Source organism: Leopardus geoffroyi, chromosome C1 (genome assembly GCF_018350155.1).
Source record: "Leopardus geoffroyi isolate Oge1 chromosome C1, O.geoffroyi_Oge1_pat1.0, whole genome shotgun sequence".
Taxonomy (NCBI): domain Eukaryota; kingdom Metazoa; phylum Chordata; class Mammalia; order Carnivora; family Felidae; genus Leopardus; species Leopardus geoffroyi.
The window spans coordinates 34,049,133-34,061,295 of NC_059328.1; the positions used below are offsets into that span (position 1 = coordinate 34,049,133).

Below are 12,163 nucleotides of genomic sequence, written 5' to 3' on the forward strand. Positions count from 1 at the left end.
TATGCCTTTGGGCACATTTCTAACCTTTTTCTGACCCAGTTTCTTTCTCTGTCAAAAGGAGATAGAGTATCTGCCCTATGGGATTAAGGATTAAGCTCAATAATGTGTGTAAACGGTTTAAACACAGTCGTTAGTAGATGGCCAATAAATGGTACCCATTATTATCTTTATTATTGCCGCTTCACCTCTAAGCACATTCACACAATTCATTCAAGTCATTATTAGCGGATTTGACTGAATGGGAGTCAAACCTGGCTTCCCACAAACTGTGTGGTCACAGGCAAATCCCTTCCCTGGGCCTTGGTTTTTCCATCTGTAAAATAGGGGTATGTTGCCAGAATGGGGAGGATGCACCACGCACAAGTTAGCCTAGTGGATCTTCAAAATTCCTGACACCTCTAAAGCCCCATGGGGGTAAAGCCACAATGTCTTTCAGAAGGCAGTTCAATCCTATCTCCAGACAGGCAAGTCTGAATCCTGATCTTTTTTCTCAACCGTAAGGAATTCATCCCTTTTTCAGCTTCATTTTCCCTGTTTGTAAAACAACAACAACACAGTTTTTTAAAACTAACACACGTGGGGCGCCACGTGGGTGGCTCAGTCGGTTGAGAGTCTGGCTCAGGTCAAGATCCCAGGGTCTACGGATAGAGCCCCACATCCGGTTCCCTCAGAGAAACCCTGTTTAGGATTCTCTCTCTCCCTCTCCCTCTGCCCCTCCGCCCCCTCTCAAAAAACAAAAACAAACAAACAAACAAAAACCCCACACAGGTTACGTCCTTCCTGGCAGTGTTCCTACAGGCACCAAACTAACTAGGTCTGACCTTCTTTCTGCTCCTAAGCTTCTCAACTCGTTCCCCACCCCTACCCACCTGCCTCCTTTCCCTTCTCTGAAGGGCTCAAGTGCTTTAGGTCACTTCTGCACTTCTGCATCATAAATACGATCCACATGGACGCTTTAACTATGAAGGGCCGAAGAGGGCAAGCTGAAGAATGAATGGAAGCGACTCCGGAATGCAGTGGCAGCTCAGGCCCCGCCCCCAGGCGCGCCCCTCCCCGCCCCTCCCCGCCCCTCTCTCTTTCCGACACCAGTTCTCTGGAGACAGGCCTCAACTCTCTCACTCTTCAAATCACGCTCCACGACTGGATTCTCGTGAGACCTGTGACTTGCACCGGAAGACCCGCCTCCTGTGCCGTGAAAGGCCAATGGGTGAAGGCGACGGTTGCGACGGTTGGGTTTTGAAGGAGCCAATGAGTGCTCAGAGCGGAGAGTTTAAGAAGCGGAGGCCGGCACCGCAAAGACCGGTCTGGGATCGGAATCTAGTCGGAGCTGGAGGTAAGGGCCGTGTGGGTCGAGCTGGGGTGGGTATGCAGCCCGTGCTCCGAGACCCGGACGGGCTGGGGCCGGCTTGGTTCTGAGTGTGTGGCCGGCGGTCCCAGGCAGAGCACGGTCGCCTCTTCCTCAGGGCTCCGCGGGCATCCACTCCAAGGACCCCTCCTCCTGCAGACGCTCCCATGGCGCAGTTCGTGTTCGAGAGTGACCTGCACTCGTTGCTGCAGCTGGATGCACCCATCCCCAATGCACCCCCTGCGCGCTGGCAGCGCAAAGCTAAGGAAGCTGCGGGACCGGCCCCCTCACCCATGCGGGCCGCCAACCGATCCCACAGCGCAGGCAGGACCCCAAGCCGAACACCCGGTCAGTGGGGTGCGGCGGGACACAGGGAGGAAGAGGGAACGGCTGAGATTGGCCTTCAGGCCTCCTCCCTCAGGAGCCTGCTCAGACTCTGGCTTCCCTCTCCCCGGCCCAGGCAAATCTAGCTCCAAGGCACAGACCACTCCCAGCAAACCTGGTGGTGACCGCTATATCCCCCATCGCAGCGCTTCCCAGATGGAAGTGGCCAGTTTCCTCCTAAGCAAGGAGAACCAGCCTGAAAATAGCCAGACGCCCACCAAGAAGGTATGTGGCCCAGAGGGGCTTAAGGCAAGAGTGTACTTTGTGTACTCTGTGTGCTTTGGATCATGCCATCCTGCCTCACCACCACCCTTTGTGCCAGGAACATCAGAAAGCCTGGGCTTTGAATCTGAACGGCTTTGATGTGGAGGAAGCCAAGATCCTTCGGCTCAGTGGAAAACCACAAAATGCCCCAGAGGGTAAGACCTGAAGTTCTTCCTTCTTGGAGGGAGGTGTTGGCCCATTCCCAGGGTTGAGGGGAGATGCCTGTCTGCTCTTCCCACCTAAGACTGAAGGGAGGGGAGGTGCGTCTCTGGCCTTCCTCGCCAGGAGCAGGGGAGGAGTCAGTTTTCCCACTGGAGTCAGTTTTCCCACTGTCAAGACGTATTCGGTTGCCACAGGTTACCAGAACAGACTGAAAGTGCTTTATAGCCAGAAGGCCACTCCTGGCTCCAGCCGGAAGACCTGCCGTTACATTCCTTCCCTACCAGACCGTATCTTGGACGCCCCTGAAATCCGGAATGACTACTGTAAGTGCAGCCTTCCCTTTGCCCATTGGACAGAGGAAGAGGGCCTGGGGACCAGACAAACAAGGAAGCTCATTCTCCTCCCTTTCCCTGCTCTGGCAGACCTGAACCTTGTGGACTGGAGCTCTGGGAATGTACTGGCTGTGGCGTTGGACAACAGTGTGTACTTGTGGAGTGCTAGCTCTGGTGACATCCTGCAGCTGCTGCAAATGGAGCAGCCTGGGGACTATATATCTTCTGTGGCCTGGATAAAAGAGGGCAACTACCTAGCTGTGGGCACCAGCAGTGCCGAGGTGCAGGTGAGACTTATCCCTGTGCTGCAGTTCTGTTGTGCCCAGACAGGGGGCTTGTCCAGCAGGAGGATGTTAATGGCAAGTTGCAATCTCTGATCCTAGCAGCCTTCTCTCTCTAGCTATGGGATGTGCAGCAGCAGAAGCGGCTTCGAAACATGACCAGTCATTCGGCTCGAGTAGGCTCCCTATGCTGGAACAGCTATATCCTGTCCAGGTTAGTGGTTTTAGCTAGTCTGTTGCAAAATCAATGTGCGATTTTTGCCAGCTCTCCCCAGATGTACACCTCTGAATGGAAGCAGCTCAGTCCTGCTGGCAGTGTTTGGCCCTGCCACAGAACCTGATTCCCTTCTTCCCTCCTGCAGTGGCTCACGTTCTGGCCATATCCACCACCATGATGTTCGGGTAGCAGAACACCATGTGGCCACACTGACTGGCCACAGCCAGGAGGTGTGTGGGCTGCGCTGGGCCCCAGATGGACGACATTTGGCCAGTGGTGGCAACGATAACTTGGTCAATGTGTGGCCTAGTGCTCCTGGAGAGGGTGGCTGGGTTCCCCTGCAGACATTCACCCAGCATCAAGGGGCTGTCAAGGTGAGAATGGGGCTAGGTTGGCTCCTCTGCTTACCCTCACCCAGAACCTGGGGACTGTTAAGGGGAGATGGGACAGCAGGGTTAGACGGGATTACCCTGTGACCAGTGTCTAGCTCTAGTACCTGCTGACCCCACCTTTATCCTACCTAGGCTGTAGCCTGGTGTCCCTGGCAGTCCAACGTCCTGGCAACTGGAGGGGGTACCAGTGACCGACACATTCGCATCTGGAACGTCTGCTCTGGGGCCTGTCTGAGTGCTGTGGATGCCCAATCCCAGGTAGTCTTTTACCTGTTCCAGCCCCTCCCTCCCAGAAGGTGTTCTCACTCTGTGTGGTCTTCCATGGGCAACCGTGTTCCTTCCAGTGGCTTCATCAACTCTATGCCCGATGGTTTCCAAAATTCTGACTCTGCTCTCATTCACGATCTCCAGGCCACACTTCTGTCTGTGGCTTAACTCCAACCTCATGTCCTATAGGTGGCACCATCCTAATATGCCCTAAATTAGTCACTTCTTATTTCCCTGAAATGTGTTCCTCCTCCTCTTAATTGTTTGAGAGGGATAGAACTTACTCAGAAATCTGGAGAACTTCCTAGAATCTTTCATTATCTTCACTTAGTCACCAAGACACATCATTTTTGCCTCAGGGTATCATTCACATGTGTCTCTCCCCTAAGCCTCACTTTTCTTCTCACTGGAGGCCCCCTGCACTGGTCTCACAGCATTCTTTTCTTATCTCCTGCAGTCTGTCCTCTGCACTGGGTCTGGGTGGTCTATGACTGTGCTAAAACCCTGCAGTAGCTCCCTATCACCTACAGCAACTTAATCCACATCCATTGGAATGAAATTTGAAGCCCTTGCTGGTGGGTCTCCCACCCACTCCAGGTTCCTCCCCTTCTACCCTCCTCTCCCCCATGCAGCCTTCATTCTAGACTTGGACTCTGGAGCCAGAGTTCAAATTCTGGCTCTGTCACCTTCTAGACTCGCATGTGATCTTAGGCAACTTGCTGAAGTTCCTTCTGCTTGATTCTTTATCTGTAAAATGGATAACAATTTTTTAACTCTGAAAAAACTTTTGTAAGAACTGTGGTTATTCAAGTCTGAGTCTGTGGCACCTGGCAGGGTGCCTAATGCTCGAATGGAGTCAGTTCTGATTTGAGTAGCACTGGCTCTGTTGAGCCCACATGCCATTCTCTCTCCACAGGTGTGCTCCATCCTCTGGTCTCCCCACTACAAGGAGCTCATCTCGGGCCACGGCTTTGCCCAGAACCAGTTGGTTATTTGGAAATACCCAACCATGGCCAAGGTGGCTGAGCTTAAAGGTAGGTTCCAAATAACAGAAGCCAGACACAAAAGGCCACATATCATATGACTGTTGAAATGTCCAGAAGACGCAAATGCAAAGAAATAAAAACAGACTGATGGTTGCTAGGGGCTATGGGAAGAAGGTGGTGAGGAGTGATGAAAATGTTCTGGAATTACTGTTGTGATGGTTGCACAACTTTGGAAATACTAAAAGCCAATGAATTGCATACTTTAAAAGGATGAGTTTTATGGTATGTGAATTAAATACCTCAGAGGTGTTAAAAAAAAAAAAAAAAAAAGGTAGGCGGCCTTCAATATTGGAGGCTGTAGGTATGTCTACATTCCTATGCTCTACTCTCACTTTTTTCATCCTCATGCCCCAGGTCACACTGCCCGGGTCCTAAGTCTGACCATGAGCCCAGACGGGGCCACGGTGGCATCGGCAGCAGCAGATGAGACCCTGAGGCTGTGGCGCTGCTTTGAGTTGGACCCTGCGCGGCGGCGGGAGCGGGAGAAAGCCAGTGCAGCCAAAAGCAGCCTCATTCACCAAGGCATCCGTTGAGGACCAACTCATCACCTCAGTTTTTTGTTTTTGTTTTTTATTTTTCTAATAAAGTCATGTCTCTCTCTCTTCTCCTTGCATGACCTCTGTCCCAGTCTTCCCAGAGCCTCCTCTCTGCTGTCTGTCATCAGAGAGCCAGAACCATCCCTCCTGTTTGCAGATAATAAGGCTAGCACCTCTTTCATTCACACATGTACACACACAGCCTTGGTGGTTTTCTCTGTCACTTTTAATGGAGACATAAGCGAGGGAGCAGCCTCCACAGGCTGTATTCCCAGGCCCCCCACCCACCCTGACCTTTGGCCAAGAAGCTTCTGCTTCAGCGTGGGTAGAGGAGGGATCCTGGGTCCACAGTGACAGATTATTGCTGACCTCTTCAGTGTGAGGAAAAAGGCCACAAGACCCTGGTTGAGGGCCAGTCCTGAGTGCTCCTCTCCCAAGTTTAAGGCAGGGAGGGGGAAATAAGTATCCAGCCCTTTCAAGCCCCCAGCTCCAGAGTGGCAGAGGGCAATGAGGCCACATCCTTGGAGCTGGCCAGGAGAAGTGGGTGAGGAACGGAAGCTGTGGTCCCTGTGTACCAGCTGTGGCGAGGGGAGGACCTGTCCCCTGCTCAGTCCTGACCACATAAGCCCTGGTCACAGGTATAGGTGGGAAGAAAAATGTCAGATGCTGCCCAAGGCACAGTCCTGAGGCACTTAGGTGGGCGCCTAGGTAGGCCATGTTTCTCAGTTGGCCTTGACTTTGGCAGTACCTGGAGCTCCGTTCTGCTGAAGTACGCGGGGGAGCCGTTTGCCTTTGGTGTAGGAGTGATACCAGAAGTTGGAGAACAACACGAAGAAGATGGTACCGTACATCCAGATGAGGTGGATGATGACTGGATACTGGTAGTTACAGCTAGGCATGAAGTAGTATTGGGAGATGTGCAGGGAGACCAGGACGAACTGAATCTAGAATGGAGGAAGGCAAGGGTCAGAGGGAACAGTGAGAGGTGGCAGAGAAAGACTGAATGTGGAGTGTGGAGGGATGGGGTCAAAGGTAAGGCAGGTGGGATAAAGGTAGGATCCAGACCAGAAGGTTGGGACAGTTATGGGCCAGGCCCCTCACCAGCTGGATGGCTGTCATGTGCTTTTTCCACCACAGGTAAGGCTGAGCCACAGGGCCAAGGGCAGACAACCCATAGTACAGGTACATGACGACATGCACAGAGGAGTTGATCATGGCGTGGAAAGAGCCCATTCCTCCTGTGAGGGGACAATGAACAAGGTCAGAAGAATTGAGCTGCTGGTCCTCAATGCCTGCCCCTCTTCCCCCGGTGGCCTTCACCACTCACCTGGGGCAATTTTTACCCCCCACCACCAGCTCCAAGGAAGCACTGAGTGGTGGAAGACATGTAGAAAGGTCACCTGTCCGTCTTTTTTCCGGAGGATAAAGATCACCTGAGAAGAGTGGGGAAAGGAAAGGGGTTTCTGAGCCAGGGCCTCTCCTTTCTCCCTACAGGTTCTCACCTCTCCTATAACCACTCACCGTGTCCATCAGTTCGATGAACTTGGAGAAGAGGAAGAGCCAGGCCACTCGAACCATCTGCAAGAAGTCAGGCAGCCTTAGGACACCCATGCTACTCCAAAAACTTCCCTAAATTGGGCCAGGAGCCCAAGTCACACCCAAACTCCTATCCCCAGGTTGCTTATAACCTACCCACCCCACACTACGCTTGTCCCTACTTACCCTTAGTGCCTCCGGGCTGTTGGAATAGTCCACAGGATCGCAGCGCCAGGTGTAGGTACTCAGCCAGCCAGACATCAAGAACTAGGAAGGGGTGTGGATTAGACCACCAGAGTTCCACCCTGCCCAATCCCTCTTGCTATCTAGCTGAAGAAATGGATTTCAGCCTCTCTGGAAAGGAGATGCCATGCTCTGGCCTCAAGGCCTGCCCCTTATCCTGCCAGCAGGAATTAAAACCTAGACATGCCAGGGGCCCACCTCATAGACAATGTAGAGGGAGAGCGCCACCAGGGAGAAGTTGTAGACAATCATGAAGCCCCGGAGCTGGAAGGGCTTCCGATTGGCCATGATGCGAGGCCCAAGTGAGAGAACGAAGTACACGTAGGTCAGGAGGATGGAGGTCATTAGCAGGGGGGACCCCATCAGAGGGTAGCCCTGGACCCGAGGATCTGTAGAATAAGGGTCAAGGAGTCAGAAAGGGTCACGGGGACCCAAAGGGTGCCCACCAGGTGTACAGACATGGGGCCAGGTCACAAAGGGTCAACGGGTTCACAGGGACTCTCCATTAGGAGACAGCCCTAGATCCAGGGATCCCAGGACAGGAGAAAAGAAGGGTAGACGGCATCTTACCTGCATACTTCATCATCTCCTGGTACAAGTTCACAACTGCCTCCATCCTGGCTAAGGATTCTGGGGAGGTATGGAGGGTGGGTGTCAGGGCTGACCGTGCCCCCATCCCACCCTCGACCCACAGACAGGAAGCAGACCAGATGAGACAACTCCCGACACCTCCCTGCATAAAGGCCAGAAGACTGACAGGAAGGAATTGCTGGGGATTGGGGGTAGGAAGCCGTCTGGCCAGGGCACCGCTTCCCTGCACATCCCGCCTGCCTGCTGGGAAGGACAGATCCCGCCCTCCGCTCCACACCTCACTCGCCTCCCCTCACTCTCTGCTCCTCCAGAGATTCTCACCCCCAGACCTCTCCTCCCCTCTTTCTCTGCAGGGGAACTCTCCAAGTCCGGTCTCTTTCCGGAGAGTCTTACCTCTCCTCTCCGGAATGACCGCTTCTTCCTTCCCCACCAGTCTCCCACCTCTCCAGCTCTGGTTCTGTCTTCTCCCCAGGGATCCTCCCCTTCAACCGCTCCGGTCCACCTTCGGGATGCTGGTCTCTCGGGACGCCGGTTCCCTCCTGCCCCTTCCTCCTCTCCTCTGCCCTCCCGGGCTCTCACCTCCAGCGTCTCTCGCAACTCCTGGCGCTCCTCCTCTCCGGCACCCCTTCCAGCCCTTCCACTCCGGAGCCTTTGAGACTCAGGAGCCTTTGAGACTCCAGCCCCGGCTCCACCTGTCTGACTAGATCTGGCAGAGCCCCGCCCTCCGCCCGCCCCCGCTGCACTGCGCATGAGGTGGAGGGTGGGGCCAGGCCACAGGTCAGGGCCCAGAGGAGCAGGACCCACCAGGATTGAGAAAGCCAAGTAAAGCATGGGGCTCACACCCACCCTGGACAGCCAGATGACCTAAAGCTCTAGCTTAGTTTTGAGTCAGAAACCTCACGGGACTTCAGCCCTGGGCTCACCTTGATCCCAAGAGAACTGCTGAAAACCCACACCCAGCATCTTCTCCTAAACTAGCCAGAAAGTCTCAGTTTGTCCTGTTTCAGAATGGGTGCAATCACCCTTCTCTCCCTGGGAGGGGCAGGGAAGCCAGTGGCATGTGAGGAGGTGGGTGAGTGGGGGAGGTCTCAGGAATCTTCCCCTCCTTTAGGGAGGGTCCTAATGAGCTAGGCCCTCTCCCCCTCAGAGCCTGAAGGAATGTCGGGGGAGGGCGCCCTGGGACACAAAAGCTCCGGCCGGTCCCCAGGAGAGCCTGGGATGCCGGGGCGGTCCCTGAGGGACGAGCCTTGCCCTAAAACGGCCAGGGCAGCAGATGCTCTGCGAGCTGCCTGCCCGCCAGTCTGCCAGGCTCCCTCCATCCAGACAACAACGTGAAAAATACAACAAGTGAAAAATACACCTTCTGACACATCCACTGAGGCTGCACCCGTGCCCCTCCCACACTCACGGGGCACACATCTCGCAGATGCTCCCCCAGCCTCTGTGACGACCCCCAGCTGCCCCCACCACCGTCAGGCCCCAAGTCCTCCTGTATGCACAGAGCGCCTCTAGCATGGCTCTCCCCACCACCACCATCGACAGACTGACCACCGCCCGCCCCACTCAGCGCACATATGTACACACGGAGCCCTCACACCTCCTGCTGGTGACAACCACCCTCCTCTGACACACCACCCAAACAAGCCTCCACGGACTTTGACATGCAGTTCCCGATACTCAGACCTGCTCCTCACTCCATTCACGCTGGCAACACACCCAGAACACTCTTCGTTGGTCCTGCATCACCATGTGCAAACGGCCCACACGCAGGTTTACGGGTTTACTCACACGTACGTGAGTCACAGATAAATGTGGTCACAGACATAAACTCGGACACTCCACTTTGAGGTGAATGAACATAAAACCACCCACACCGCACGCAGACACACACCTGCCTTGGGTCATGCATACAGGTCTCTTTTCATGGATGACCTTCATCATTCATTCATTCACAACCAGATTTTGTTGGTCCGCTGCCTCTCCTGTGGTAGGGCCTACCTGGCATAGGCCTGCACTCAGACACACAGTTCCTCCCTGACCCATGTGAGTTTGCCAGCTGGTTATCTCTCCCGCTCTCTCTCAGCCACCACTCAAGTTCACCTCCCACAAACACTCATGCGCCCTGAAGGTCAGGAGTGGCTCTAGGCTCCGGAGAGGACCTCTCCCCAAGCTTGAGAAGCACTGGGTGTGTCTCCGGTAGGGGAACTCGGTTGGGTGCTTCCTTCCTTTAAGATGGATGGAAGGGAAAAGGAGACAGGCAAAGGAAGGGGGAGGGGAAGGGAGAAGAGAGGAGCAGGGAGCGAAGGAGAGGGAGGGTAAGAGGCACAGAGGGACGAGACCCAGAGGTGGTGGAAGAAGGCCTAGGTTTGAGCAAATGGGAGCCGGGATCGGAGGGAGCCTGCCGGCCAGGGCCGGCCCCAGAGAGCTGGGACCTCCCACCCACGGTCCGGGAACAGCCTCGCCCACAGGCTGGGCAGGGCAGGGCAGGGCAGGGCCAGCTAGGCAGGGTGCCCGGGCACGTGGGCAGCCCGCCCGTGGAAGGTCCAGACTCACCAGTGGGGGGCCAGGCGGGCAGGAGTGGAGGGCTTGGAAGGAGCAGGGCCAGAGAGAAGTCCCCAGGGCCAGCCTGCCTGCCACTTCCTCATCTGCTGGGCCGACTTTCTGTCACCAGAGGGGGACAGGGCGGGCCGGGCGGGGGGCGCCTGCTGATTGGCCCCGACTGGGCTCGGCCCGAGGGGCGGGCGCAGGGGCGGGCCGCCAGATTCCGGGGCAGGAAGCACGCCCAGCCCGGACTCCCCACCCCTTCCCTCGGCATCTTGCCGCTCGCCTCCATCAGGTCGCCCTGCGCCGGCCCTGGCCCGCCAGAGGTGCACCTTGCTTCTTCCCGACCCTCAGTCTTATTCTGGGCCCTCTGGTGACTGTCCACCCACGTGACCAACACATCCTCTGTTTGTGGCAGGCCCACCCAGCTTAGGACCCTGAGGAAAGTTCCAGGACTAAGCAGACCTCTCCCCCTGAGCTTTCACTCCAGAGGGTGATGGGAGGGTTGGACCGAGGCAGTGTGTGTTATATGGGCTGACCTGGGGTGGCAGGGAGGTCTCAGCCAGAGGGAGCAGCTGTGTAAGGAAGCCTTCCCTGGGAGCCCATAAACTTGGATGAACCCTAGCATTAGGGACTGCTAGGAGGATTTGGCTATGGGAGAATACAAATGCCCCGAGGTGGGAACAGTGAATCACTAGCTAAACTGGCCTTGAGGGTAGTGAAAAGGGGTGGGGGTGGGGGGGGCGAAAGGAAGTGAAGCCAGCTGTGGCTGAAATGCCATAGGGCCTGAAGGCCAACCAGGGCACTTTGGTTCTATTCTGGAAGTAGAGGAGAAACAGCGAAGCTTTCTGAGGAGGCTGCAATGAGGCTTGTATTATCAGATATTTATTGATATTTTATCTCACACCTACCGTGTGTGAGACTGTGGTAAATACCGGGGACACATCAATGAACCAGGCAGATGCTGTCCCTGCATGGGGTTTGGGTTTGCCTCTAGCTGAGTCATTTCACTCTGGCAGCCAGGGTGATGAGGCTATTGAGGCAGCCCAGGTGAGAGAAAACAGCCTGTTGTAAGAAGGTTTGGAAACTGATGGGATAGGAGAGGCAGACACTGGAGATGTCCCAAGACAGGTGCACTCTCTATATATACTTAGCTGTCCATCCGCCTTCCTGCACTCTCCCCTCCTAGCTCCACACACTAACCTACTAGACTGAACTGGGATAAGGGCTAAGTTTTAGCAAAATGAAACCTATATCTCTGGCAGCTCCTGGAGCAGTCCTTTGCATATAGTGACCCAATAACTGCTTGTCAGATTGGATGGTGTAAATGTGGACAGAAAGGGAATTCAGAAGAAACAATGGTTTGGAAGAAACAGTAGTGCGTAAACGGTGGAACGTATCTGTGCGAAAGTTTAGTCTTAGAGGTAAGAGGTCAGAGCCAAAGAACAGCTATGATCCAGCCCATTAGTAACTACCCTGGAAAGGAAATAGCAGAAGGACTCAAAAGGCTCAAATTTCTTAGTGTTGTTACACTAAGGCCTCCCTGATCTGGCCCCGTCTCCCACTCTACCTGTGTCCTGTGCATATCCTGTGCTTTACCTTCCCCAAGGATGTCAACATCTGTCACACACGCCCACTGCTCCAGGCCTGGCCACTGGCTCAATACAAGGTATAAACAGCTCTCCCAAGGTAGTAAATCACTCCACCTCTCGTTGAAAGCCTAACGTGTTCCAGGTATATTTTAGTGGCTTTGGGGTCACACCTGACTCCACAGGCCCAAGTTTAAACCTTCCAGGGAGTACATGTGTAACCTTCTGAGAGTTGCCGAGCCTCTATGAAATGGGAGCCACAGTGCCTACCTTGCTATGGCGAAGATTAAAGGAGTGAGGTCACGTTAAGCGCTTAGCACTGTTTCTGTTCTCACTGGTTCATAGATAGGGTGGGGAGCAACTAGCCCACCAAGAATATACCAATATAGGGGCACCTGAGTGGCTCAGGTGGTTAAGCGTCCAACTCTTGATCCTGG

The 12,163-nt window shown here is 54.7% G+C and overlaps 2 protein-coding genes across 5 annotated transcripts; one reads left to right on the forward strand and one right to left on the reverse strand.

Moving 5' to 3' along the window:
- Nucleotides 1-1,188: 1,188 nt before the first annotated feature.
- On the forward strand, nt 1,189-5,295 carry CDC20 (cell division cycle 20). 2 transcript variants are annotated; one of them, XM_045476967.1, is made up of 11 exons: nt 1,189-1,333; nt 1,505-1,693; nt 1,806-1,954; nt 2,052-2,148; nt 2,350-2,478; nt 2,578-2,774; nt 2,888-2,982; nt 3,131-3,359; nt 3,510-3,635; nt 4,561-4,678; nt 5,045-5,295. In XM_045476967.1, exons 1-11 carry the CDS (start codon nt 1,204-1,206, stop codon nt 5,221-5,223), a joined length of 1,638 nt encoding a protein of 545 aa, XP_045332923.1. In that variant the 5' UTR covers nt 1,189-1,203; the 3' UTR covers nt 5,224-5,295. The 2 variants fall into 2 exon arrangements, with proteins under 2 accessions (XP_045332923.1, XP_045332924.1); XM_045476968.1 differs by having other exon boundaries at nt 1,214-1,333; nt 1,464-1,693.
- Nucleotides 5,296-5,434: 139 nt separating this feature from the next.
- Nucleotides 5,435-10,281, reverse strand: ELOVL1 (ELOVL fatty acid elongase 1). 3 transcript variants are annotated; one of them, XM_045476978.1, is made up of 8 exons: nt 10,150-10,281; nt 7,576-7,635; nt 7,204-7,394; nt 6,949-7,029; nt 6,748-6,804; nt 6,554-6,659; nt 6,328-6,464; nt 5,435-6,170 (listed from the first exon to the last, which is right to left on the reverse strand). In XM_045476978.1, the coding sequence occupies exons 2-8, from the start codon at nt 7,619-7,621 to the stop codon at nt 5,949-5,951; spliced, it is 840 nt and encodes a 279-aa protein (XP_045332934.1). In that variant the 5' UTR covers nt 7,622-7,635; nt 10,150-10,281; the 3' UTR covers nt 5,435-5,948. The 3 variants fall into 3 exon arrangements, with proteins under 3 accessions (XP_045332934.1, XP_045332935.1, XP_045332936.1); XM_045476979.1 differs by lacking the exon at nt 10,150-10,281 and adding an exon at nt 8,176-8,301; XM_045476980.1 differs by lacking the exons at nt 7,204-7,394; nt 10,150-10,281 and having other exon boundaries at nt 7,576-7,630.
- Nucleotides 10,282-12,163: the final 1,882 nt, after the last annotated feature.

What these genes read in the sequence shown, in the direction of transcription:
- CDC20 (XM_045476967.1), top strand. Translation starts at nt 1,204, where the DNA reads ATGGGTGAAGGCGACGGTTGCGACGGTTGGGTTTTGAAGGAGCCAATG. An exon ending in GAATCTAGTCGGAGCTGGAG is followed by an intron (nt 1,334 to 1,504) that starts GTAAGGGCCGTG and finishes CTCCTCCTGCAG; the next exon opens with ACGCTCCCATGGCGCAGTTC. An exon ending in ACCACAAAATGCCCCAGAGG is followed by an intron (nt 2,149 to 2,349) that starts GTAAGACCTGAA and finishes CGGTTGCCACAG; the next exon opens with GTTACCAGAACAGACTGAAA.
- ELOVL1 (XM_045476978.1), bottom strand. Translation starts at nt 7,621, where the DNA reads ATGGAGGCAGTTGTGAACTTGTACCAGGAGATGATGAAGTATGCAG. An exon ending in TCATCGAACTGATGGACACG is followed by an intron (nt 6,660 to 6,747) that starts GTGAGTGGTTAT and finishes CACTCTTCTCAG; the next exon opens with GTGATCTTTATCCTCCGGAA. An exon ending in ACATGACAGCCATCCAGCTG is followed by an intron (nt 6,171 to 6,327) that starts GTGAGGGGCCTG and finishes CCTCCATTCTAG; the next exon opens with ATTCAGTTCGTCCTGGTCTC.